Raw genomic sequence first — 26,778 nt, forward strand, 5'->3', positions numbered from 1 at the left:
CTTCGACGTCTCGCTGCCTAACGTCGAAGGTAACTTCGAAATAGCGCCCGACACGTGTAGCCGCGACGGGCGCTATTTCAAAGTTAGTGCCGCTACTTCGAAGTAGCGTGCACATGTAGACACAGCTATAAAGAGGAAAGGGATCTCAGAACATCAGAGTCTGCAACATTCTGATAAAACTAACAATTGAGGTGTGTGTCTTGATTTTGTAGTTTGAGGTCAGGGAAGTGCGTGGAGGAAGGGTGAAGAAGAGCAGGAGGCATGTAGGCTCAAAGAGAAGGAGTGGCTGGAGTCTGACTCTTGCTAACTAATTCAGTTTAGAGCAGCCCCTAAAATAACCTGATCTGTTCTGGGTCAGAGCAGAGAACCACTGAACTACTAGTGACTCTGGGATGTCACCACACTTGGTTCTCTAAGCACCATTACTGGAGAATCTAGTCCACTAAACTGGAAGTTTTCCATCTGTGAATCAGGTGGATGAGTGATGCAGCATAATGATGATGGGAATCTGGTTAGATCCTTTCATTGTGAGTGGAGGAGGTCCAGGTTGGAGATTAAGAAAAAAAAACTATTTCACTACGAGGGTGGTGAAGCACTGGGAGGTGGTGGAATCTCCATCCCTAGCTGGGACGATTTAGTTTGGATTGATCCTGCTGTGGGCAGGGGGCTGGACTCCATGACCTCTTGAGGTCCCTTCCAGCCCTTGGATTCTATGATTGCTCACCTTCAGGTATTCTAACATCTGGCTTTTCTAAAGGGGTTGAATTTTTGTAAAAAAATGTGTAATTTGGTTTGGGGTTAGCTGATCTCCATGGAACTGTGCTTTCAATTGTATTTTCATTTTTATTAGTTCTTTTGTGCAAATACTCCATGACTGCTACCAGCTCTCTCAACTAAAATATTTCAGGACACAATTTTCACAACATTTCTAGCTTAGATATCCTAGACACTTACCATTGGGAAGCTGAGTTTCTGCGTAATCTCTTTATAGTCTTCATTCCTCTCTTTCACTTGAGTCTGTCCAGCTGTCAAGTGACTACATATGAAGCAAAAACTGGTGCTGTGAAACTGGAAGCGGATACCTACTGCCCCTTTATTGCCAGTTTTCCCGCCCATCCCTGTCTTCACTGTGTCTATTGCTACATCCCTGGACCAAAAAAAAGAGTGGGAGGGGGAGAAGAAAAAAATTCATTAATCATTACTGGACAGTAAAAGAAAACCCTTATATTATTTAGAATCATGCTTTTATATTCCATCCAATTATAAAACATACAAATGAGTAGAGAGATCCATGTTGTTCAATGGGTCTCAGGTCTTTTGCTGCATCTAACTATTGACTATATCCACATTCTAGAGTTTCAGATTACCAGGTAGAAACAATAATAGAATAATAGAACAATTGAATGAAATAACTTTCTTCTAGGGTCGCTCCTCTTAAATTGCTTTCCAAACTAGACAGCATTCTCTGCATGAAAACATTCCTGTAGCTTTTGTAAGTTACATAAGGTTAAAGTTCTGACAATAATTAACGTTCACTTTTTACTCCCTTTTACTTTCCATTCTGCTGACATGAATCAATATTGGGCATCTGGCTATCAGCTGAAGCAGCAATTCCACACATTACCTGCAAATTTTTTATTACAGAGCAGGCCACATCTCTGATGTATTGGTGCAAATATTAAAGCATACAGATTATAAAGTCTGTATTTGTCAAGCTAGTTGATTATTAGAAACAAATACTCACACCTTGAGTGCTCACATGGCATCAGTTTTGATAATGAATTACCTGCTGCATTCACATTGTTAATAAAATCATATTTCAATTAAATCTTAGCAATTTATGTATCACTGTTTTACACTAGATTATAAAGGGACTGATCTGGCAACACAGACCACTTGTTGTCATCCCAGATTTCCAGTCTATTTTGAGAATAACGCATCACTGTCTGTTCCGGTAAGCCTTAATTGTAACTGACCCTGTCCTACGTGAACCCTCCTACTGAGAAAATTTCCATTTATTCTGTACATAAAATCAAAGTGGTTTGGACTAGAGTATGTTTGTCCACTGACACAGCATAATATCTGGAAGGATAAATGTTCGGTCTTGGTTGTCTTTTGATTACAAATACTCATGGAAGTTCTAGAGTTGGGGGAATTTCGTACCACAAACCGTGCTTGGTTCCTTCTTTTTCCTTGATTGCTGAAGGTCAGTGAGGAAATATTTGTTCCTGTCTTGGTTGAAGGGGAACATCAATACCTGCGTTGAAAGGGTTTTGACCATTCTAAGGAATCATTTGTCCAACCAGTCATTGAGTAATTCTGCTATTGATCCTTTTTTATTGAAACCAGAGTACTCATTTTTCACCAAGTAAGAGATATGTTCTTTGTCTCGACTACTTCAATCAGACGTGTTAGTTTAAAAAAATCAGGACTTCAGTCTTCCCTTTAGAACAGGGAAGGCTGCAGTAAGAGACCACTTGTGGTGTGGATTTTATTAGTTTGACTGCTGCATTAGGTAGGGCATAAAGACTGCACAGATCTTCTTGGTGGATGTTAGACTAGTGAAAGTAAGACAGTCCCTTGGCGTTGCTACTCTAGAAGATTTTAGTGACACAATGATGCATTTGGTTTGGGGTGCCAGATATACTGTTCCAGTATTCTCTGAGACATGCCAGTAGATAGTTCTAGTTAAAGAGAAGTTACTCACCGTAGTAACGGTGGTTCTTCGAGATGTGTCCCCATGGGTGCTCCACAATAGGTGTCGGCCTCGCCCGGCACCGCAGATCGGAATTCTTCCAGCAGTTTGTCCTGGATCGTGCATGTGCTGGCATGCGCCGCTCCCCTGCGCACACCCGGCCATGTGCGCAATCCGGTCCCCGCCAGTTCCTTGACCAGCCGCCTCGAATGCTCCTGAAGAACACTAGACAGAGATCCGAAGCGGGGAGGATGGGCAGGTGGTGGAGCACCCACGGGGACACATCTCGAAGAACCACCGTTACTACGGTGAGTAACTTCTCTTTCTTCAGAGTGCCCTGGTGGGTGCTCCACAATAGGTGACTACCCAGCAGTGACCCAAGAAAGGAGGTGGGTAATCGGTTTATGTGCAGCTTGCCCCCGAAAGGACCGCTGTCGACAGATGGGTATCCTCTTGGAATACCCGATGTAGGGCATAATGCTTGGCGAAGGTGTCGTAGGGTGACCAGGTCGCCGCTCTACAGATGTCTTTCAAGGTGATGCCCTTGAAGAAGGCTGTTGACGCTGCCACCGCCCTGGTGGAGTGAGCCCTACGCGGGGCCAGCAAAGGAGTCTTTCGAAGCTCGAAGCACATTTTTACACAGGACACAATGTGCTTTGAAATTCTCTGTGAAGAGAGGCCTTCCCCTTTTGACCTGGGAGTGAGAGACACTAGAAGCCTGTCCGTTTTCCGGAAGGATTTAGTTCTGTCTATGTAGAAGGCCAACGCCCTCCTCACGTCCAGGAGGTGCAGGCGTGCCTCTTTGCTGGAGCTCTGAGGCTTCGGGTAAAATGAGGGTAAAACTATTGGTTCGTTAAGATGGAACTCTGAAGAAACTTTTGGAACAAAGGCTGGGTGCAGCCATAAGGTTACCGCCTCCTTTGAGAATACTGTGCAGGGCGGCGTTGCCATAACTGCTGCGAGCTCACTGACCCTGTGAGCTGACGTAATTGCAAGGAGGAAGGTTGTTTTTATCCTAAGGAGACGTAGGGGAACTGTGGCTAATGGTTCAAAAGGTGGACCCATTAGCGTGCTGAGCATCAAGTCCAAGCTCCACGATGGTGGAAGCGGTTTCCGAGGGGGGTACAGGTTTACCAACCCCTTCAAGAACCTGGTAACTATAGCATGGGCGAATACCGTGGGCCCTTCCTCTGTATGCCGAAAGGCTGATATAGCGGCAAGGTGGACTTTTAGCGAGGATAAGAAAAGCCCGCCCCTCTTGAGGTCCAATAAGTATTCTAGTATTATCGGTATAGGAACGTCAAGGGGAGCTAACTGCTTGGCGGAACACCAGGCTGTGAATCGAGTCCATTTCTGCTTGTAAGTCTTCCTGGTGGAGGTCCTTCGGCTACTTTCCAGGACTTGTTGTACTCCCTCTGTACATATGCTTTCTAAGGAGCTAAGCCATGGATTAGCCATGCTTGTAGGCGCAGGCCCTGAGGGTGGGGGTGCACTATGGACCCCTGAGCCTGCGTGAGTAGGTCCGGAGCCACCGGTAGAGGGAGCGGTGGGCTGTCCGACATGCGCAGTAGCAAGGGAAACCATTGCTGCCGATCCCACGTTGGGACTACGAGTATCATGCGGGCTCTCTCCCTTCTGGCTTTCTGCAAGACCTTGTGGATAAGCGCTGTGGGGGGGAACGCATAAAGTAGGGGGCCCTTCCATGAAATCATGAATGGGTCCCCCAGGGTCCCCCGCCCCACTCCTGCCCTGGAGCAGTACTGGGGACACTTCTTGTTGTGCTGGGTGGCAAACAGATCGATCTGGGGAAACCCCCATGTATGAAAGATCGGTCGTAGCAGATCGGAGCGGATCTGCCACTCGTGCGTGAGTGCGAAGCACCTGCTCAGCTGATCTGCTTTCATGTTGTGAGCACCCAGCAAGTACGAGGCTTTCAACGTTATGTTGTTGGCGATGCACCAGTTCCACAGTCGGACTGCTTCCGCACATAGGGCATGGGATCGGGCTCCTCCTTGTCAATTTATGTAAAACATAGTGGAAGTATTGTCTGTATTGATCCCGACTACTTTGCCATATATGTGGTCTCGAAAATGTTTGCAGGCATTGAACACTGCTCTGAGCTCCAGTATGTTTACGTGCAGTGTCTGTTCCGCAGGAGACCATAGCCCTTACGTCACCTTGTCGCCGATGTGCGCTCCCCATCCTATGTGGGAGGCGTCTGTAGTAACAAAAATAGAAATTTGTGGTTGGTGAAAAGGCACCCCTGCTAGCAGGTTCTTGGGGTTTACCAACCACGCCAGGGATCTGCGCGCCTCTGTCGTGGGCGACAGCACCCCGTGGACAGTGTGGGATGCCGGTTTGTAGACGCTCACCAGCCAATGCTGCAAGCTTTGCATGTGCAATCTGGCATTTTGTACCACAAACGTCGCTGTTGCCATGTGGCCCAGCAGCTGTAAGCACGTTAAGACTGGCACCGAGGGGCTGTATGTGATGACTTGCACCAGCAAACTGATGGCGCGGAAGCGGGCGTCGGGTAGGTACACCCTTGCTGTGATAGAGTTTATGCGTGCCCCTGTGAACTCTATGTCTTGTGTGGGGTCGGTCTTTGACTTCACGAGGTTGATGACTAGGCCCAGCGAAGAAAACGTGTCTGCCGTGACGCGGATCATGCATAGGACCTCTGCCTTCGAGGCCCCTTTCAGTAGGCAGTTGTCCAGGTATGGGAATATAAATACCCCCTGTCTGTGCAGTTAGGCTGACACCACAGCCAGGGTTTTGGTAAAGACTCTGGGGGCCGAGGAGAGGCCGAATGGAAGAACCCTGTACTGGAAGTGTTCCTTGCCAACCATAAAGTGGAGGAAGCGCCTGTGTGCCGGGTGGATCGTTATATGAAAGTAAGCATCTTGTAAGTCGAGGGCTGCAAACCAATCTCCATCGTCCAGCGCCGTGAGTATGGAGGTGACTGTAATCATCCGAAAACGTTGCTTGCGTAAGTAGCGGTTGAGGCCCCGAAGATCTAAGATGGGCCTCCAGCCTCCTGTTTTCTTCTCTGTGAGGAAGTAGTGTGAATAAAAACCTTTCCCCTGGAATTGTTCCGTCACTCTTTCCACCGCCCCTATGAACATAAGGTGGTCCACCTCCTGCTTGAGCCTCGCCTCGTGGGTAGCGTCCCAGAGGTGAGGCCTGGAAGGAGGCTTCGTCGGTGGGAGCGACTGGAAGGGGATCGCATAACCCATGGCTATGATCTCCAGCACCCATTTGTCTGCAGTGATCTTTTGCCATTGGGAGTGAAACGGTCTGAGGCGATGATGGAACATGAGATGAGAGTGGCACTGCGCGATGGTAGTGATAGTGCAGCCCTCGACATGCCCGTCAAACTTGTTGCCTTTGGGCCTGTCCCGAGGGTGTACGGCTTTGTTGAGAACGTCATCTGGGAGTTCTGTACTGTTGCTGTTGTTGATGTCGCCCTTGGTCGTAGCCCCATTGATACTGCGCACGCTGTGGTTGTTACGGGTAACATCTTTGCTGAGGGTAATATTTTTTCTTCCTATATGGAGGAGTATAAATACCCAGGGTTCTAAGTGTAGCTCTCGAGTCCTTACTGGAGTGGAGGACCGAGTCGGTTGAGTCTGCGAACAACTTTTGCGTGTCAAAGGGAAGATCCACGATATTCGCCTGTAGGTCCCTCGGGATACCCAATGTCTGGAGCCAAGATTCTCTACGCATGACCACTGCTGTAGCCGTTGAGCGTGCCACCATATCCGGCACATCCAGGGCAATCTGGACTCCCGTTCTCGAAGCTGCATAGCCCTCTTGCACAACTGCCTTTAACACCGGCTTCTTATCTTCCAGAAGTGAATCCATGAGAGAAGTAAGCCTGGAGTAATAATCAAAATAATCAAAATTATGGTTCGCTAGGTGTGCCGCATAATTTGTCATTGTCAGTAGCAGGGTAGAAGAGGAATATACCTTCCTGCCAAACAGCTCTAGCTTCTTGGCATCTTTGTCTGATCCCCCCCAATTTGTACTGAGAAGTCTTTGACCTCTGCTGGGACGACTCGACCACCAAAGAATTTGGTTGTGGGTGACTGAAGAGGAACTCCATGCCCTTTGCCGGGACGAAGTACTTCTTATCCTCTGGTGCCTGCAGGCTGCGTGCCTGTTGGCCCTGCACCGTTGGTGCTACGGGGGTCGGTGCTGCTGGTTCCAGCGCTAGCCTGGCTGACGCTCTAGGCGCCGCGCGTGCCAGCTGTTTTGTAATCGGAGGCTCAGCCTCTGCCACGTGCGCTACCGCTTGCCTGAGTATGCGGCTGGGGGCTGTGTGCTCCGCCTGTCCTGCTCGCTGCTCCCGCTGAAACCGCTGGCAAGGATCGAGCTGGGGAGAGCTTCCTCCGTTTCTGCACCGAGGGGGTCAAAGAAGCTGCCTTTCTCTTGTGGAAACCAGAGGGCCCTTCTGGTTGAGGTCTCTCCGGCAAGTCCGGCTGGAGGGCCTTGTCAAACAAGAGCATTTTAAGACGCATTTCTCTGTCTTTCCTGGCCCTGGCTGTGAGCTTAGCACAGTGGGAACACTTCTGGGTAACTTGTGATTCCCCCAGGCATCGGATACATTCAGTGTGCCCATCGGAGGCTGGCATAGCTTCACAGCAAGACTCACACTTTTTAAAGCCTGAAGAGGCCATTGCGGTGAGTCTTTTACTGTTAATAGGGTACTTAGCACTTAATCTGTGCCTGTTTACCCGAATCGCGGACACTGGCCTGCAGGGCAGCGGGCGGCCTACTGGCCTTACGTCCACTCTTCTTCTCCGCTCCTCTCTCTCTTTTTATTACACACACACACACACACTTTTATATTCTTTGTCCTTTTTTTTTTTTTTTTTAATATAACCGGAAAAAAACCAACAATTTACACGTAGAAACACTATCTAATCTGACTCTGGCCGTAGCCTGAGCGGATTCCGTCTGCAGCTGATGGCGGCTGAGACAGAACTGGCGGGGACCGGACCGCGCACGTGGGCAGGGGCGCACAGGGGAGTGGCGCGCGCCGCTCCCCTGCGCAATCCAGGAGAAACTGCTGGAAGAATTCCGATCTGCGGTGCCGGGCGAGCCCGACACCTATTGTGGAGCACCCACGGGGACACTCGAAGAATTACTCCTCTCCCACTTGCAGATCCATAGGCATACTCAATTCCACTGCACGGGCATTTCCATGTAGGCTCTGTTCTGTTCCCCACCCTACCCAATGTGTACGTCTGCTGAGGTAGTCAGGTAGTTTTGGGTTCCACTGTTCTCACTCCCGTACACAGGTCACACAATTCTCAGTCTCTGGCAATACAGCTCCGGATGCTAGAGTCTATCTGGTTCTCCAGTGCCAAGTGAAATGGAGCTCACTGAAGTTAAATCCAGAGAACAAAGGAGTGCTGGTGGCAGAAGCAGCATAAGTATGCTGTTCGAGTGTTTTCTAACTGCATTACTCAGAAGATTATCCGCTCTCCAGCCTAAGAGGGTTGTTTTTATTTAAGAGCACATCACAGCCCTGATTGCTCCTAAATCCCAGATGTCATCTGGGGCCAAAGCATCTTTTTCCCCCATATGACTCTGCAGTCTTTTATCACAGATCTGAACTCGTGACTCTGGGTTGCATTACCATAGTGCTCTCTCCACGAGACTACACCTGAAGAACATTCCAAAGCTGCAGCTGGTGCAGAATATGTCTAGGTACCTCTTCGGCAGAGTAGGCCACAGGGAGAATATTATGATAGTTCTGTAGTGACTGAATTGGCTCTGTCTTTTAGGGTACAATTCAAGGTGGTGGTAGGGATCTACATATGACTTAATTACTGGATGCCTCAGAGACTGCTCCTCTCTGTGTGTGCTACGACAACTGGAGATGCTCTCTTAATGGTTATTATAGTGAAAAGTCTGAGGTAAAATCTTAGTCCCATTAAAGTAAATGGGAGTTTTGCCATTGTCTTCAATGGAGGCCAGAATTCAAAGGAAAGATCATCTCAGAGGAGAGATCTTGCTTCTAGAATTGGTTCCCCACCTTTCCCCACCACCACCCCTGATGGTTCTAGGAACTGCGTCAAGCCCATTTCCTGTCTCCAGCTTTTGTCTGCGTTGGGGAGGAGTGCCTGGGGAGAAATTTATAAAAGTGCCTTGGGCAGTTACATGCGCACGCCTACTGAAAGTCAAACAGAGCAAGTTGCCTAACGCCAATTTGCGCCTTTGTAAATACCTTCCCCTGGGTCTATTTTTGATGAGAGACGACTACTTCTCAGTGTGGCATCATTAGCACATAATCTTGTAAAATTCTACACAGATGCCCCAGCTTGCTCATTTCTACTGGTTTTGCTTAAAATAGAAAAATAAAGTAAAATTATTACTTCTCATGTCCAAAGAATGTTTTGTGAAGCAATGAATTCTGTTTCTAACAGAAATTTAATTCCAGCCTTGTATTTACAATTGTACGGGTTAATGAGCTTACGCAAAATGAAGAACATCTCTGCAGCAGGAATTCTCAGCAAAAAATAAGCCTTCACCTCATGGTCAGATAAAAAAGTACTGGGGCCCTATAACCTCTGGCATTAAGGGCACCCCCCTCCACCCCACTTTTCCTGCCCTTATGGGATACAAAGCCCTGGGATGTGTTGGGTACTGCACCGGAGGGTTGAGGAGCCTGGGGAAACAGGGTGTTAGGTCCTGCCCTGTGACAGTGAGAGGCCCTATAGTGACGCTGTCAGGAGAGTTAGTCCACCTTGCATTCAGATAGTTCCTGTCCTACTAGGCTGACCTGGCTCCCCGCGCCAACCCAGTGGCTCCTGCCATGGTGTGCTGACAGGTCTCTCCTCTCACTCCACTCCTTCCTAGCCCATGATTTTCTCTCTCTCTCTCTCTCTCTCTTTCTCTCTCTCTCTGTGTGTGTGTGCGCGCGCGCATGCGCACACATACACCTGCACTGCCAGCTTTATCTGCACCCAACCTCAGGTTGCAAGAGACCATTTGTGAAAATATTACCCGCTTATACCTGATGAAGGGGACATGATAAGGTCGAACAAAGACGAAGAGACAAACACCAACAAGCTGTGCTGATGTCAGCAGAATATACCGGTGAGTTCTGGAAATGGCTTTTTGAAGCTGCTCTCCCCACATCTTCCTATTAGTTGTACTGGAAGAAAAAACAAACGTGGAATAAATTGACCAGAAACTAAATTTAAAAAAAACAAAAAAAACAAAAAAGAAAAAACCTCATGTTGAAGTATTTTTTGCAGTGTCTCTTTCCTCTGCTTTTGCTACATGAGGCAGAGCCCAGTAAGGTGAGAGCTAAACAGATCAGGAGGTGACCAGCTACACATGCTCAATGCTGAATGCACCGCTACTCCCAAATGATGGCTGGAAACCTATGTCTGCACAGACTATACCTCACAGACATTCTTGGTTTTCTTGTCCTAAAAGTCTACTAACACATGCAGATGGATAGCAAGCCCACCGACCATGCTACTTGCTATCTATAGCTTTTCCATTTCTAAAGACAGTATCTAAATGTTAAACCAGAAAAATCAGTAGTGAAATGTTACCTTCCTGGGTTGTTTTTGTCCCTTTCCTCTTGAGTCTTCTACCAACCTGTCAAGGAGCAAATCTTTTCACGTGCATAGAATAGCAGAGTTCACTCCTTACCTCTACTTCCTACTCTAGCAGTTCTTTTATGAAACACATACATAAATACTTAAGCGCAGAGACATATTGTTTACGTTGTAGAATTCCACACGTGCACTTCCATTGTACGTAGAGACTTTGATGGTTTAATGTTTCAACAATAGACATGGCTACTGGAAGCACAGTGGTAATGTAGTGTCCTGCAATTGCTCATAAAGCACAGGAATACGAATTGTATAAAAGAGCAGAGAGAGAGGGAGAGAGAGGGCACATTTGGATTGGTAACTTTGGCATCTGTTGAAGATAAAGACATTCACATGCATAGTTGACCCTATGCAGGTAAATGTACAAAGCAAACTCTGTTTCCACCTACCTAGTATTTACAATATTCCCTGCATTCAGTTCCACCATCTCTTCAAATCCCACTGCAAATATATCAGAAGGACAGCTCTCTTCATCTGTGTGGAGAGGTACAAGTCATACAAGACAAATCGCTTTATTTGTTGTTTTAATTGCTAGCTTTCTTGACAGAAGTGAGAAAAAGAGGAGTCCTACGGTTATTCTTGTGCATTCTCTGACAAGCACCATAATAGCAGCTTGTCTGAATCTTTCTGGTAGGATGGTGCCCAGAACAAAGCACATGATTCTAGGTGTGACCTCACTAACGTTGTTTAGAGGGAGATCCTCTCCTCCCCCATCTAACATATGATTCCACTTCGTACATAACCCAGAAGTCACAATGGTTCACCCTGTCTGATCCAGTCACACTGAAATCTCACACCTCTTTAGTCCAACACCTCTGTTTTTTGACACGGATCATTTATTTAGTGCCAACTAATTGTCCCATGCTAGTGTGTTTCTTCCTTCCTGCAGTGCCTGGGGTAAGAATTCCCACTAGTCTGAAGTCCTGCAGCTTCCTTGCTAAATTCCTCAATAACCCATACAACAGGTTGTACATCTACTGATGAAGAAATTTATCTTGTCACTAATGCTCCTTAGCTCAGCTGGTACCAGAGGAATCATTGGGAGGCATCACTAATAGGCAACGTAAGATATTCTCTTCTCCCACCCACAACAGAACATGCCCGTAGGGGAGGACTCAGACAGTCAGACACTAGGTCTGACTTTACCGTCAGTACGAATGTCTAGCCAGGCTGAACACAACACATGCAGCAGAAAGTTGTTCATGTCCTGCCTTCTGGGTCTTCTGAGATTAGAGTAGTATAGGCTCAAGAGAAGCAATTCTCACGCGAGACAGCCGGAGGGAGGGGGGATGCAATATATTCATGTATTTGTGTGCTATTCACAGGAACATCTCACTGATGGCCGCAAAGGCCTGTGTGTTCCTCTGTTACAGAGAAAGTAAAGGACAGGCAGTAATTTATAACTACTCCATTTCTGAAGGACAGAACACTATCTTTGTTCCTTTCTTTCCTTAAATCTGTAAATCAGTTACAATCACAAGCCCCGTTTTGTGGACAGGAAAGTCAGCCACCAGTTCAAAGAAGCCACAAATGCAACAGTTTGACACACTACTAAAAAGGGTCCCTGCTTTCAAATGTAATAACACATTACTTTTTTTGCCTGAGGGTCTTTACAAACATTAAAGGGTGAAGGGTAACATTTTCGGAGGTGCTCAAATGCCAGATTTTTAAATATAATTGGGGGGCCCAAAAGATGCAGATATATACCCAGTGGAATTTCTAAAGGCTCCTAGGCACCTAACTCCCAATGAGAATGAAACATAAGGGGAAGAATGGAGGTGTGTGAATATAAATGGCTGTTCTGGGATAGATTCTGTGCTGTCTGATGAAATCAGGGTGAGGTGATTTTATGCCTTCTTCACACACTCTGGATTCTGGGATGCTGTAAGAGGCAAAATACTTTTCAGCACCAGTCAATGTAGTCCCGAGAGCTTCTTTAGTTTTTAGCAGCCTTCCCAGCTCTGGCTATAGCCCACTACACAAAGTCTTGTGAAGGAGCTCAAAATAAGGCCAAGGAACCAGAGCCAAATATTTCAAATTACCTACCAGATGGTGTGTGAATGGTCAAACTTGGGGCCTAAACTACTTGGTGTTTCTTTTGGACACAACCAAAGAATGTTTATTTTAAAACTACCACTCAAAGTCTTACCCTGAAATTCAGAAACCCCAGACAGCTTGGGAGAATCCAGCAGCCAGTCTGTTAACTCACTGGTACCAAGGATGTTGTTTCTAAATTGTTTGCCTCCATTCACATTCCAGGTTCCCATAGCAACACGAATCCGCTTGAAGCATGTGAATTCAAACTGACGCTCTGACATGGCTTTCAAAATACTGGGAGTCACTGATGGAGAGAGAAAGTGCAAACCATTTGCTGCAATGGAATAAATGGTACTACAAACATTAGTGAAACATGTGACTGGATCATTATAGGGGCTTTTTTGCATACTTGGCTTAATCTAATTCTTGACTCCCCCCCCACCCCCTGCTCTCTGATTTTCTCACCTTGATCATTTTTTTTTCTCATTTGTCAACCTTGATTACTGTTTTTGGTTCTCTGTGGCCTTAAATATTGAGTCTGTTCTGGTCTGGCTATGGTCTGAAGAAGTGGGTCTGTCCCACGAAAGCTCGCCTAATAAATTATTTTGTTAGCCTTCTGGACTGCTTTTTTTGTTTTGAAATAACAGAAGTTACCTTACTGGCTTCAGTGCAATAAATAAAAAAGCTATTCTACTGGAAACAACAGTAACTGCATAATTGAAAATGATGCCAGCAACTTCTTTCCTGGAAATTGGGTGCACTCACTGAAATGAGTTTTACTATTCACACACGGAGGTAACTGTAGGGCAGGTTTCCCAAACTGGGGGGTGTGCCCCCCCCGGGGGGGGGCGCGAGGTGACTCATCCCCCACATCATTCTCCCCACCTGAAGAAAGATCTGGCCTTTGCTTCTGGCTCTCAGCCCCTGCCATTTTATGTGAGTGACTCAGCGCAGCTGCTATAAAAGCAGGCAGCCGGCAAAGACCCACATGGAGCTGGCTGCCTCCTGCAAATGTGAGTGAGTGTGGGTTGTGGGGGAGAGGAGGAGGAGGAGGATGGGGTTAGATGTGGGGCTGGGGATGCCTGGCTTGGTGGGAGGGCAGGGGATAGGCTTGGGTGGGCAGCTCGCAGGGCTCAGCTGGCCATCCAGCTTGCAGGATGCGTGGGACTCAGGGGGCTGGCCTCAGCAGTGTGGGGCTTGGGCGGCTTGGGTTGGTGGGCCGATGGCCGGCCCCTGCAGGATGGGGCTCAGGCAGCTTGGGATGGCGGGTAGGTGGCTGGCCCAAGCAGCGTGGAACTTAGGCGGGAGGCTCGAGCAGCTGGGGTGGGTGGCTGGGCGGCTGGTCCTGGCAGCACAGGGCTCAAGCCGCCAGTGCTCAGGTGGACACCTGGCCCTGACAGCTGGCAGGAAAGTGGGTGGCTGGCCACGGCAGCATGGGGCTCAGGCAGCTGGCCAGCTGGGGCTGCACCAGGTAACCGCAAAGGGCTAAGAAAAATTACTTGTGCTTATTTTTAATTTTAAACAACATTTTTATCTGAAGCTTTTATATTCATTTCAGAATTTTTTGTTAAATTGGGGTTGGATGTGGTACAGAAGAGATGGGGGGGCATGAGGGTTTCTCAAAAATCAAAGGAGGGGGCATGATGCCAAAAAGTTTTGGAACCTCTGGTGTAGAGGAAGGAAAATCAGGACCTTCCTAGTGACAAACTGGACGTAAATGCAATCAGGCACTATTACTAGATTTTTCTAATGCTTTTCCTAATAACGTCAGAATAATATTGTTTGAGACTGGTCTTGGGATTCTCAATGTGGTCCACAGAATGATGGTTGTATCCAAATTAAGAACTAATTCCAGTCCTCATTAGAGTTTCCTGGTGTATACTATTTCACACTAATTCTGAAAAACCATCATGAATTTGCATCTGCATTCTGACATGGCCAGAGCTCTATATAAAAGCCCACCATATTGATTATTTCCCCATTTAAGCCTGACTTTCTTCTGACTTTTTTTTTTCCCTGGGGGTGGGGTGGGGTGCAGGTGTGCAAATAATTAAGAGTGTAATTTTTCTATCACTATTATCTGCAGAAGCAAGTTAGGCCATTTCAGTGTTTAAGTAATTGATTTGAAGGTGCAGTTAGATATTAAGAAGTGTCAATGACATAAAGCCTCCACAAATTGTAGGCCCCAAAAAGAGGGGGCCAGTTTTTAAAGTAACTTGGGTCCCCAGACTTCCTGTGGTGACTTGAAAGAATTACTTCTACACCTCAATGACTTCGTACAGTAGCGGTTTATGTCTAGACTCTTCAAAAATGCAACTGGTCATCTAGAACATCTGGACAAAGGCAAGAGACAAAAAATACACAGATTTACATCTGACCTACCCAGCAGAGCAGTGTTGTCCATAAGCATCTTTCCTTTGTCCGCATATTCCTCGTTGAAGAAATCACCCATGAGCAACAACTGGATGGCTTCCTGCTTCAGACTGTCAAAGAAATTTGACTGAATGGTGCGTGACACAGAACGGGCTCCATCCTTGAGTTTCCCTACCTGCATTAGGCAAAAATTTTCAACACCAGTGACCTTTGAAGTAATAGCATAGACTTCTTTTAGGCACTCATGAACAAACCGCTTTGGTAGGCTCCTTTACCTTGGCTTTCCCCTCGAGGGCACGACTGCCTGTAAACACTCGACTCAGATTGTGACCATTGACAGTCCACATTGCTTTGTAGGACTCCACAAAACGGTCAACTATAGACTTGGAGTTCAACCCCAGGCTTTCTAACTGAGTGTGCAGAACCTGACATGGACACACAAACAGGGGAGGAAAAAAGTTACTTTTCATATTTCATTCCCCCCTCACCACCACACCCCTTATGCAGAAATTTCACCCACGCATCAGTCTATAGTTAAACTAATGCAGGTATCCTAATGATGGAAAGACAGAGCTACGTTACTGAAGACCTCCCTCCTGCCCTTTCTGGTAGGGGACAAATACAAGCAGAGTGTGTGTATATGGTCAAGACTGACCAGGAATGAACTCACCTCAAGTGCAATGAAGGACTGTACACTATTTGTGCGATCCAGACAGTCCAGGCAATTCATTCGCAGGGTGCCTGTCTGCAGACTGCGATATCCACAAAAAGTAGATAAACAGAGATACAGCAGATTATTAGGAGCCACCACATCCCGTTGATACTGATACACTACAGTTTTCTTTTAATCACCAGAAACATTTAAGTTAAAAAGTCAATAAAAATGCCATTTGTTCTGCAGCATATGACCAGGTTTTCAAACACCTGGCCTAGATTTTTCCACCTAGATTTTGCAGGTGAAAAACACTCGCCTGTTCAATTTATTTCAAGTGCTCCTCTGTGACCTCAAAACCATAATCCGGCATGATTTTAGTTAGCCACACAACCACTTATCATGGGTGCGGCCAAGTATCCCGTGGTCCCATAAAGTTTGTTTACAGCCACCAGTCCTGGCTCTCAGGTTTCCGTGCTGTTATTTAGCTGTAATCTACCCTTAAATATCTTCTGAAGGCCCAGTAAGCAGTGGAAGAGTTGGTAATGTGCTAGACAATACTGATCTCCTGTGGTCTGGCAAAATCTCTCCTCTGGCACTGGTCTTGTCCCAAGGGTGCTGGACGAGAGAGGTTCAACCTGTATTATATTTATAAAAATGTGTTCAGGCTTCATGAGGTGCGTGAGAGTCACTTTCCATATTAATCTCACTTATGATACCTGTATCTGATGTTCCAGAGCAATATTTAAGTGTTTGTTCTCTAACTATAAGGGTGCTTCTAAAACAATAAGCTCCCACAGCTGGAAAAGCAGCACTACCAAGTGTGAAATGCTCATTTATCACAAGAAGTGACTTCTCCTGTATAGAAGAGCCATTGTGGAATATCGGGGCACAAAAGACTTAGATGATTGCTCCTCTTACTCCCATGAAGAGGAGATGAGCACAAACTCATCCAGCAGCTTGAGCTCACGCAGAAGGCAACAGAAATCCCGGTCAAGAAGAAATTGTTATCCTATGATGCTCAGACAGGGGGAAGAGAGTAAGGCTTCTGGCTGGTTAGCTTGAATTGAAATGGGAATAGCTCAGTGGTTAGAGCATTGGCTTTGTAAACCCAGGGTTGTGAGCTCAGCCCTTCTGGGGGCCTTTAAAGGGTCTGGGGCAGGTGAGACTTAAAAAAAGTCTGTCAGGGATGGTGATAGGTCCTGCTGTGAGTGTAGGGGACTGGACTCAATGACCTCTCAAGGTCTCTTCCAGTTCTGTGATGTGTAAGCCCTAAAACAGATATAGAACTTGCTTATCCTAGAATCTTCTATTACCTTTTGGACCTAAGATTATAACTCGGTGTGTACATTTATCCGCTTTAACCTTGTAAATGAGTTCCTTATTTCTTCTTCCTACTTAATCAATCTTTAGTTTGCTATAAGACTGTCTGCAAGTGTTGTCTTTCCTGAGAGAGCTGGAGTGAAATTGACCTGGGGTAAGTGACTGGTCTTTTGGGACTGGAAGTACACAGAACAGTAGTGTGGTATTTGATGCCAAAGACTGTCTGTCACACAGCAAGCTTGCCTGTGTGGCAAGACAGACTGAAACATCCCAGGAGTCTCTCTGACTCCTTGTTAAAGCCATTGCAGTGCTTTGTAACAATCTGTCCTGAAATTGGTATTTATGCTTGTGAACTACCCTAGACAGCTTGGTAAGACAACACTCACAAGCAATTTTCCAGAGTCAAAAAACTAGGCCTAGAAAAATATCTGAACTGTTAGCAACTATCTTTGAAAACCCTGGACAATGAGTGAGGTTCCACAAGACTGGAAGAAGGATAAACATATTACTTATCTCTAAAAGGGGGAACAAAGACGACCCAGAGAATTACAGACCAGACAGTCTAGCTTCCATTTCTGGAAATAACTGGAATAAACTATTCAGCACTCAATTTGTAAGCATGTGAGGGGATAAGAAGGCTATCAGGAATAGTAATCACAGAATTGTCAAAAACAAAGCATGTGAGACCAGCCTAATTTCCTTCTTTCACAGGGTTGCAGTCTCAGTCGATGAGGGAGGAAGCAGCCCATGTGACAGATCTTGATTTTAGTAAGGCTTTTGACCAAATCCTGCATGACATTCTCATAGGCCTAACAGGGAAATGTGCTCCAACTGCAGTTACTATACGGTGGGTGCACAGTTGCTTGAAACACCATATTCAAAAGAGCAGTTGTCAATGGCTCAGTGTTAAAACTGAGAGGCTGTGTCTGCTCTAGTCCCATGTGGGTTAGTCTGGTGTCTGCTACTAACTATTCAGTATTTTCATTAATGACTTGTATAATGACTGGGAGCATATGCTTATAAAATCAGAGGATAACATCAAGCTGGGAGGGGTTGCAGGCATATTGAAGGACAGAACCTGGACAAATTAGAGAATTGCTCTGAATTCAGCAAAATCAAATTCAATAAAGACAAGTTCAAAAAAATCTAAGGAAATGGGTCTTATCTACGAAAGCTCATTACCTAACAAATAAATGTATTAATCTTTAGGGTTCTACAAAGCTGCTTGTTAAGTTCAAAGTAGCTCACTGAGGCAGGTACTTCCATTAACAAAAATCTATTGGGACATCCAACAAAATCAATATTTTCAACATTACTTGCTACAAATACTTTTTAGTCCTAGAGGGACACTAGCAATCACAGTAGCTCAGTGTTTTATAAAAGGAAAACTAAGTCTGTGAACAGGACATTTGTACTCTACAGGTAAATCAAATTTGACGTGGACCTGGTACTGTGTCACCTTATTAAAAGGATTCCCAGTCAAAAAGTCTCACCAAGTTAACAGAATTCATGAATCAGAACTACAAATGGTAGAATAAAATGGATGGGGTTCAAAATTTTCAAATGGCCTCTGTTTTCTGGATTCCAAAAAATGTTTGCCTGAAGCCCACATGTACAAATGAAGGCTACTTGAAATTCTGAACCAACAATGCGATGAACTTGGTTCAGTAGATGACATGATCTGTGTACGGAAAGCGATAAAGGGACAGGATACTCACCGTCCAGGTACATTCTTGCCTTTTGTGAAGATGCCAAATTCATCCCAGTGTAACTTTAGCTGAGGCCTCAACAAATTCTCCAGCTTCTCTATTTTTCCACCCTTTGCAAGCTGATGGTAGTCAAAATTAATCATGGGCGTGTCTGCAGCATGCGAAGAGGCCCACAGCAATTTCTGTTTGAAGAGAGAAGGAAAGTGAATTCTACTTATTTCTACAGCTACCAATACCCGCATATTCTACACTGTTGATAAACGTTAAGCATGGCTTTCATGTACAGAAGTCTAGAGGGAAGTATGTTAATTTGTTCTATGCTTTTCTAATGCAAACTCCTTGATTTTTTTCTTTTAAAGAGAAAATTGAATGGCTAGAGCCAAATTTTCCTAGGTGGGAACCTAAGTTGTACTTGTAAAATATAGCTGTAAGCCGGTTATGCGCATATAACACAAGCAACTTTACATGTAAGTATCTACATGGCCTCAACAGTCTAGCTTTCAGAAGGGGAAAAATTAAAACCAGTGCAACCCAAAGACATACAATGAAACGTAAGCGATGAAGATAAAGCACGGCTCTTTTCCTCCTATGGTTGAACATGATGTATATCCAATCATCTTATATTTTATTAATGTATCAAGCACTGTTCAGAATTCTATCACAAGTCCATAAACAAGTGAGAACACCTTTAACTCGGAGTATGTGTGCCCCTGTGTACCCCTAGCATGGGCACACTTTTCCCACTTATAAAGTGCCCTATTTCCATTTAGCTCATGCTGCTTCAGAAGTGATTTATGTTAAACTGCAGTGGCACCAGCAGGCACCATGGGCCACAGGGCAAGCTGGGAGGGGCGCCCAGCACTGCATCCAGAAGGGAGAGGGCCAAGAGTGGAAGACTAGGACCAGTGGCAGTCAGCCCTCAGCACCACCTGGACTGGGGTGCCGCCCCCGCCAGAGCCATGCACCCGGGCAGTACTGAGGGCGAGGCCTGATTCACACAGGTGCAGGCATGGCAATGACACAGCAACTGATTCCAACACTAATTAAACTTTTCTTTTTAATTTGAATTTTGAACAGAAGAAATAATTTGAATAGGGTAGGAGAAATTCTAACTAACTAAACTCTTTTGTCTTTCAGAGAGAGAGAGAGAAACTCTCTCCACAGCCAAGGACAGTAGAGAAAGAACTGAGGGGCCTGTGTCATGCAAGCATAAGGAGGCGTTACTGCGCATGCGTGGTGTGGGAAACCGCAGCTGATAGAAAAATCTCTGAGCGCCAGTGCAAGGACACACTGACTCCCAAAGTGGAGCACCCATGGGGACACTACTCAAAAAAGACACAGCACTGCTGGGAACAATAATGAATCTCATCTTCCACTACTAGATAATAGTAATTCGGAGGCGTGGTACTGAATTTAAAAAAAATAAGGGGAAAAAAAAAAAGATTTCTCAATATAATGAAACTAATGATGTTGGTGACCATCCTACCCAGATCAAGGGAAACTACCTGCAGTAGCAGCAGCAACTTAAATTAACATATTTTAAACTGATTTAAATAAAAATAAGACTGAAGGAAGCAAGGGAAGGGAAAAATATGGGAAATTAAAGCAGATGGGGAAGACAGAGAAGAAACAAGATAACCTTATGATAAAATGGGAATGAGAGTCCCATTACTTGCACTGCTTTTAATTTTTAATTGGAGTATTTTAAAATGTGCCAAGTTTACACACTGATCACTCCTAACCATTTATTTGTTTTAAAAACAAATGGAATGAAAATGCCCAAGAAGCTTCTGTTTTGGATATAAACAGTATCTCAGTGTTCAGTGCTGTCAATCCAGCTTCTTTCACCTTCCCAATAATTCACGTACAATTCAGTTAGTCTGGCATATGGTTGAAAAAATGGAAAATCAAGCTAGCCCATTATTTAAAACAAATACATACAACCATTACACAACAGAGGTCCTAAATTCTGACTGAGTAACCAACTTCCTGTTTTATCATTGTAACAAATAATGCAAACAACTGAAAAGAACTTATCTAGAGAAAGTCAGATATCATACAAAATATGGGAGTCATTATTTTTGCACTCATGAACGATTACTAAATGGCTAGGAAAATATTGTCAAGAATATGGACATTGCATATACACTGCCTAAAATGATCAGTGTAAGCATTCACCAGATGATAATTTTAGGATAGCTATGTTCAGCTTTTAACCAGAGATCTCAAAGCACTTTATAAAGGGGAATAAAGATTCATTATTTCCACTTCCACTTTATAGAAAGGGGAAACAGAGAGCACGTATGAGGTAATTCTGGAATGTCGGGGGCTAAATATTTCTGAAAATTGTACTGCAACTTTAAGTGTCTAAATACCATTAAAATCAGGCCCCCAAGTGACCAAATCATTCTTGAATTGAGATTTTAGGTGTTTTAGAATATTTACTTTAAGTCTCTTTGAGAGTCTAGTTAAATAAGAAGTGAATACAATTCAAACAGCTTCACTTCTTCAGAACAGGCACCCGCAAGGCTGCTCACAAGTAATAGTCCCTCCAGAAGAAACAGGACTCTGATGCTCAGCAGTTTTACAGAAGTTATTGCGTTTACCTTGAAAGCTCTGTTGAGCACCTCCTCTCCTCCTCTGCTTCCCAACAGGTTAACGATCACTTGCTTCCCATACTGCTCTTTCAGAAGCATCATATGCCTGAAACAGTGGCAGCAGCAGTGCAATCTGATTTAATAAACGTCACGTACCACAAACCTTTCTACAGCACTTGAACACAGGCCCGAAAATGGGGTCGGGGGCGCACCCGGTGATTCTAAAGAGCCTAGAGCTCCATTCTGTGCTGCTGTTACTGTGGCAGCAGCCAGAGCCCTGCACCTTCTACACCATCACAGGAGCACTGTGGTCTGAGTGGTGCTGAGGGCCCCTTCGGAGAGCGGACAGTGCAAATCGGGCTTCCCCCCCAGCAACTGGCCCAAGGGCCCGACGTGGCTGCTCCGCCCCGCTTCTTGCGGAAGAGGTCACTGGCAATCACTGAAAAGCTGGTAATCTGGTTATCACCCAGATACCTGCAGGAAACATTAAAAAACTGAACTGTGGGAAGGATCAGGCCCAAGCTAGGAGGCTGGCTAGCTCAAGAGAAAAGATTATTAGCAAAACTGTATGTAACATGTTCCTTTGAGTATTAAGCGTAGCTGGTATGTTTGGTTTTATCCAGCTTAGTCACCTATTTTGATCTATCTGTTGAAATCACTTAAATCCCACTTTTTCTAACAGTTAAGAAAAATCACTTGCATTCATTACTAAACCCAGTGTAAATAATGGTTACCTGCGGGGTGGGGAGCAACAGCTGTGCATCTCTCTCTCTCTCTCTCTCTCTCTCTCTCTCTCATTGACAGAGGGACTGGAAAAAAACTTACAAGCTTGCTCTGTATAAAACTCTATGCAGAGTAAGATGGTTTTGATCCCACTGTGGCTGAGCAGTGGCACCAACAGCCTCTGTGGGCCCTGCGGCAAGGTGGGCGGGGGGACCCAGCTCTGTACCCCTGGAAGGGGTGGGGGGGGCAATGGCAGAAGGAGTGGGACATAGGGCATTTGGCCTTCAGCAATGCCCAGACCACAGCACTGCCCTCGGCTTCCCTCATAGCTGTGCGCAGCAGAGTAACGTTGCCACGGCAATGTAAAGGGGCCATGAGCTCCAGCAGTGGGGGCCATAAGCTCCAGGCCCCCCAACCCTGTGTCTTTGCTGGGAGAAACTAGAGACTCTGGCTCAGCAGAACAGGGTGTTGGGGTGCCCCATATGGCAGACAGGCAGATTAAGTGGTCTGGGCAGTTCATCAGGTGACATTCTTATGGGATCTCAATGACCGAACCCCTGACAAATCACATTGTACTTATAGTTTTTGGTTGGCAGGTAAGAGTCAAAGGAGTGGATGCATTGGCATAAGTTCTCCCATGTGTGCAGTTGGGTCTGTGTGTACGTGTCTGTTACAGGAGTTATGCAAGATCATCAACAGGCTTGACTAGTCCAAAGGCAAGAAATACTGCTGCAGTTAGTGAGCTGCAAAAAGCATGGAAGCAAAGGCCAGGGATTTAATTTAAGCTAACAGCATCAATGAAAAGTCTGCTTTGTGCTGCCAGCGTTTGCAAGGCCTGGTGATAGTGTTTTAAAAAGGCTACTGTCTCTGTAATTGGCAAGTACAAACCATAGACTGCATGCTGAGTCCCATTAACAAGAAATAATGTGCTCTGTAAAAGACCAAAAAAGGAAGCCTTTCCTGCATGAAAAACAGCCAAAGATATATCTCTCAGGTTCTACCTTACAACTCCAATCCTGAACTTGGATCTGTGCAGACAGAATCTGTCTCCCCCTCTGAATTCAGTGGGTCTCAGGATAGCAACAATTGCAACATCAGAACATATTTATGGACCAAGACCGTGACTTTGCTCTTTTTTCCCCTCTTCAAATTCATGCTAGAGGGCATCAAAATGCCCCTAATGTTAACCTGTTAATTACACCAAAGTGCACTCTAGTCCAATTAGAACAGAAAGGAAGAAGTGTGTTTTTAAAATCAACATAACATGGAGAATCCAAGTCCTTTCGTGTGTGCCCTGCATTGGGATTTATCCGAAACAGATGCTAAAACAGGAGATTTGCATTCCCTGCTCCCAATGTCTTTTCCAAATGTCAGGGTATTGGGTGTGAAAAAGTAACAGACTGTGGCTGTGCCAAAACACATGAAAAGGCTGCAGTGACTTTACAGGCTTCAGTGAATTTTCCTGTATTGCTCATTACTCAACACAATCCTTTAAACTTTTAGTTTGGGCTGGATGGTCTCATGCAGTTCTGATCTCACAATTCTGCTGGGATGCCTGCAGGAAAATCAAAGCCATTTTCCTACTTCACTCTACCGTAAGGAAGCCACTCCTGGGTATGTCTACACTGTAGTCAGGGGCAAGACTCCCAGCTCAGCTTGGGAGTGTGGCTCAGGCAGAAGCTCATGCTCTCAAGCCCATCGCACCCTTTGAGCCTGGGCTCAGGTTGCTACCCTCTTTCCACTGAAGCTCCAACATCCACACTTCTATGTTTAGTGTGACGCTTGAGCCCCACGAGCATGAGCGTGTCTATCTCACTTCTTAGTACACAGGCTAGACTAATGAAACTCTAATCCCTGACTGGGGTCCCGAGGTGCTACGAAGTGATCAGAATTAATCAGCTGACCTAAACACTGTAATAAGAGGAACCAAGAAAACAGAGGCCTATTAAAACACACAAATACACATTTTGATTGGTCAGTTAAAAATCATTTGACAAAGGCAGGCTAGGGTGTGGTAATTCACCACAGGCCAAATCCTACATTCCTTTCTCAGACAAAGCTCCCACTCAAGACAACATGAATTTGCTTGCAAAAGACTTCAGGCTAATGGATTTGGTCCCACCTAAGGACCATGCACTCGGAGGCATGTTAACACATGGATTCTGGATGGCTTCCAGCAACATTTCTCTGGGTCAAAGCAGACGAATGTTGCCAGGAGAGCATCTCCTGGGGCAGAATAGGTTATGGCTGTTATTCTGGACCAAGCTCGTCATAGAAAAAAAGGCAGAAAGATAAATCTGGAATGCAAAGGGGTTTGCACTTAGCTTTTATTTGGTTGGGACGTTCCCAAATGCACATGTATATTTTTTGATTCTCAAATAGTTACACGGCACTTTTTCGCAAGGTATTCTTAATTCTCTCAGAAATACGCTGAGATCGTTTGATTCAATTTCCACCAAAACTGGAAAGGACAAAGCACTAGAACCATACTGTAGTTTATAATTATGGAAGAGCAAGGGCTAGATAATCTAATCAGTGCTTTCCTCCTTTAACAACTCTAGTTTGCTGGAACAGAGAACAGCTGTGCAATTTTAATTATGTACTTAACTTGATGTGTGACTGTCAGAGTCTAATGAAACCTACCTGTCAAAAGCAGGGGCATTAGCTTCCAGGCCTCTGTTAAGTCTCAGATGATGGGAACCAACCTAGAAAAATAATGGCAGAAATAGTATGAAGTACTTACCTATGCTACTGAAATCCCAGATCAATAGTTGTCTACTTCCCTCAAAAGAAAACACCTGTCGATTAGCACAACACACTTCAACCAGATTACAATCCCCACATACTACTTTCTTTTCTTGGGTGAATTCTGCAATAATTACATTTGACGCTCCTGTAAAAATGAGAATTCCCCCAGGACTGACTTAGTACAAAGCTTACAACTTTTATTAGAAAACATTTACATTAACAATGAAAAAAATGATTAATTACCATTTGTTAATGGGGTACCTACATCCTTAACTATGGCCAGACAAATTTTCTACCTGGCCAATACTCAAGCAAAAGCCTCTTGCTGCACCATAGAAGAGTGATCTGTGCCCAGCTCTCCTTACACCTATCAGTACGGAAATACTGCATATCAACCAGTTCTAAGGAAAGACTGTAGCCTGACTAGTTTATCTTTCATTTTTTAGATTAATTGGTAAATGCTCAGTACTTTATATTTATACAGGATTATGGGCTAAACCCTGTATCACTGAAGTCAGCAGGAATTTTAACACTAAAAACTAAAATTTTAACACTAAAAGTTCAAAATTTTTATAAGGGCTAAGTATTGGTATTTTTATTCAGTGCAGCTGAATATAACGTATTTCTCCCCACTGCCACAATGAATAGCTGAACCTTCTAAGAGGCTACTCAGAATTTTCAAAAATCTTCTTTGGTTTCCTGTTTGTCAGCATTTAATACGTATTTTCTTTTTACACAAGGTTAGACTTTCCAACCCTTTCTCACTCTGGTGCCAGTGCATGTGCCTAAGGAGTGAATGAGTGCTCTGATGAGTACGTGCTCATGAACATGAGTAAAGACTGCTCAGTCTATCTCTGACTAAGCACAAATGCGTGCCATTTCCTTCTTAGATAGGAGAAAACTCTGTCCAGTTCAAAAAGACTGTAAGGCACCAAATTCAGGGATAATCCCCAATCTTTATAATATACAAAGCACTGTATGACTGCCCTAATTCATACCCAAGTCAAACCTGAGGCATTTAATCAATCAATCAATCTTAGAACTTTTACTGACTATTAAAGAAGAAAGTTTACTCTGATCACAAAATTACTACATTGTACAGAATATAGTGTATGCACACACATTTATATCTCTGTGTGTGAGTGAACCTATGTGTATATTTAAATTTTTCTTCCCCTATTCTATGGAGTCGGGGGGGAGCAAAACACCATGCCAAACGGGTATTGCAGATGGAAGGTTTATCCTGGGAAAAGTAGAAAACATTATAAAGAAACATCTGCACAAATAAATTATTAACTATTCTCTGGCATTAGTTGACCACTTAATTATTAATTTTCAAAAGCTAATCTCTGGATATTCCCCTATTCCTTTTAAAAATAGCCTATATTTCCCTTATATAAAAAACAGAACTGGAAGAATGTCAGTCCTTTACAAGGGAACCCTCCTAGGGAATGAAAAGCAAAAGCATTAGTAAACAAACCCTAAGCAACATCTAGTAGCATTAGTGACAGTTCACTTTATTCTTCATGTTATTTACCTGAAGCCCAGGCTGCTCCCAAAACAGTGGGACAGAGCCTCTGATCTGAACAAAGGAAGAGATGTCATTGTCCAAATAAATCGTCTGTAGCAACACAAAAAGGAAAGAGACTCTTCAGTGAAACACACTGTTCTGTCACATCTCAATCAGGCAACGCATGATACAAGAAACGAAGAGAAGGTGAATGGTGGATCTCCGTTTATGTGGATATGGCTCTGTCAGTGCTCCTGACCTCACAGAAATGGAAACAATACCCTATCTGGTTTTCTTTTGTGCCAACTCACTAGGTTTAATTGGCTACTCACTGGTTATAGAAGAGTTAAGGGTGGCTGAAAGGAACAGGTGCTTGTATGACAGAGTTCCCTCACACTGAAGATGACCTATCTATGCTAGTGGACAGACAGACAGGCCACTTTCTCTTTCATAGAATTTTAACTGTGGAGATGGCAATGCTTCACACGACCAGTGATGGTTAATGTCAGACCCGGGAGAAACTTATCTGCTGTGCTTATCTGCTCCTAGCTACTTTCCTCCACTGCACATTGTCTCTTGTCAGGGTGCCCAATAAAATGTGTGCGGAGCGGCAAAGCTGAAGGCTTCAATTTTGAGATGTGGGAAATAACGTTGCATGCGCTCTTTCTTAACGAGGATGTTTATAGTAAAATCTTTCCAGTCCTCTTCTGTCTAGCCAGCACTCTCTCCCGCCCTTTGTATTTATCTCTGTGGACAATGTTAGTAAACTAATCC

The 26,778-nt window shown here is 44.8% G+C and overlaps 1 protein-coding gene across 1 annotated transcript in view; it reads right to left on the bottom strand.

Moving 5' to 3' along the window:
- SYNJ2 (synaptojanin 2) overlaps positions 1-26,778 on the bottom strand; it is a 96,279-nt gene that overhangs the window by 21,333 nt on the left and 48,168 nt on the right. Inside the window, exons 5-15 of the mRNA XM_074990307.1 lie at positions 26,032-26,115; positions 24,390-24,451; positions 21,033-21,129; positions 18,436-18,608; positions 15,413-15,494; positions 15,018-15,167; positions 14,752-14,917; positions 12,482-12,673; positions 10,722-10,806; positions 9,720-9,860; positions 955-1,147 (exon numbers count right to left, since the gene is read on the bottom strand). Coding sequence (XP_074846408.1) covers positions 955-1,147; positions 9,720-9,860; positions 10,722-10,806; positions 12,482-12,673; positions 14,752-14,917; positions 15,018-15,167; positions 15,413-15,494; positions 18,436-18,608; positions 21,033-21,129; positions 24,390-24,451; positions 26,032-26,115 — 1,425 coding nt within the window. The remainder of the gene's footprint in view (positions 1-954; positions 1,148-9,719; positions 9,861-10,721; positions 10,807-12,481; positions 12,674-14,751; positions 14,918-15,017; positions 15,168-15,412; positions 15,495-18,435; positions 18,609-21,032; positions 21,130-24,389; positions 24,452-26,031; positions 26,116-26,778) is intronic.

This window comes from Carettochelys insculpta, chromosome 3 (assembly GCF_033958435.1).
Source record: "Carettochelys insculpta isolate YL-2023 chromosome 3, ASM3395843v1, whole genome shotgun sequence".
NCBI classification, from domain to species: domain Eukaryota; kingdom Metazoa; phylum Chordata; order Testudines; family Carettochelyidae; genus Carettochelys; species Carettochelys insculpta.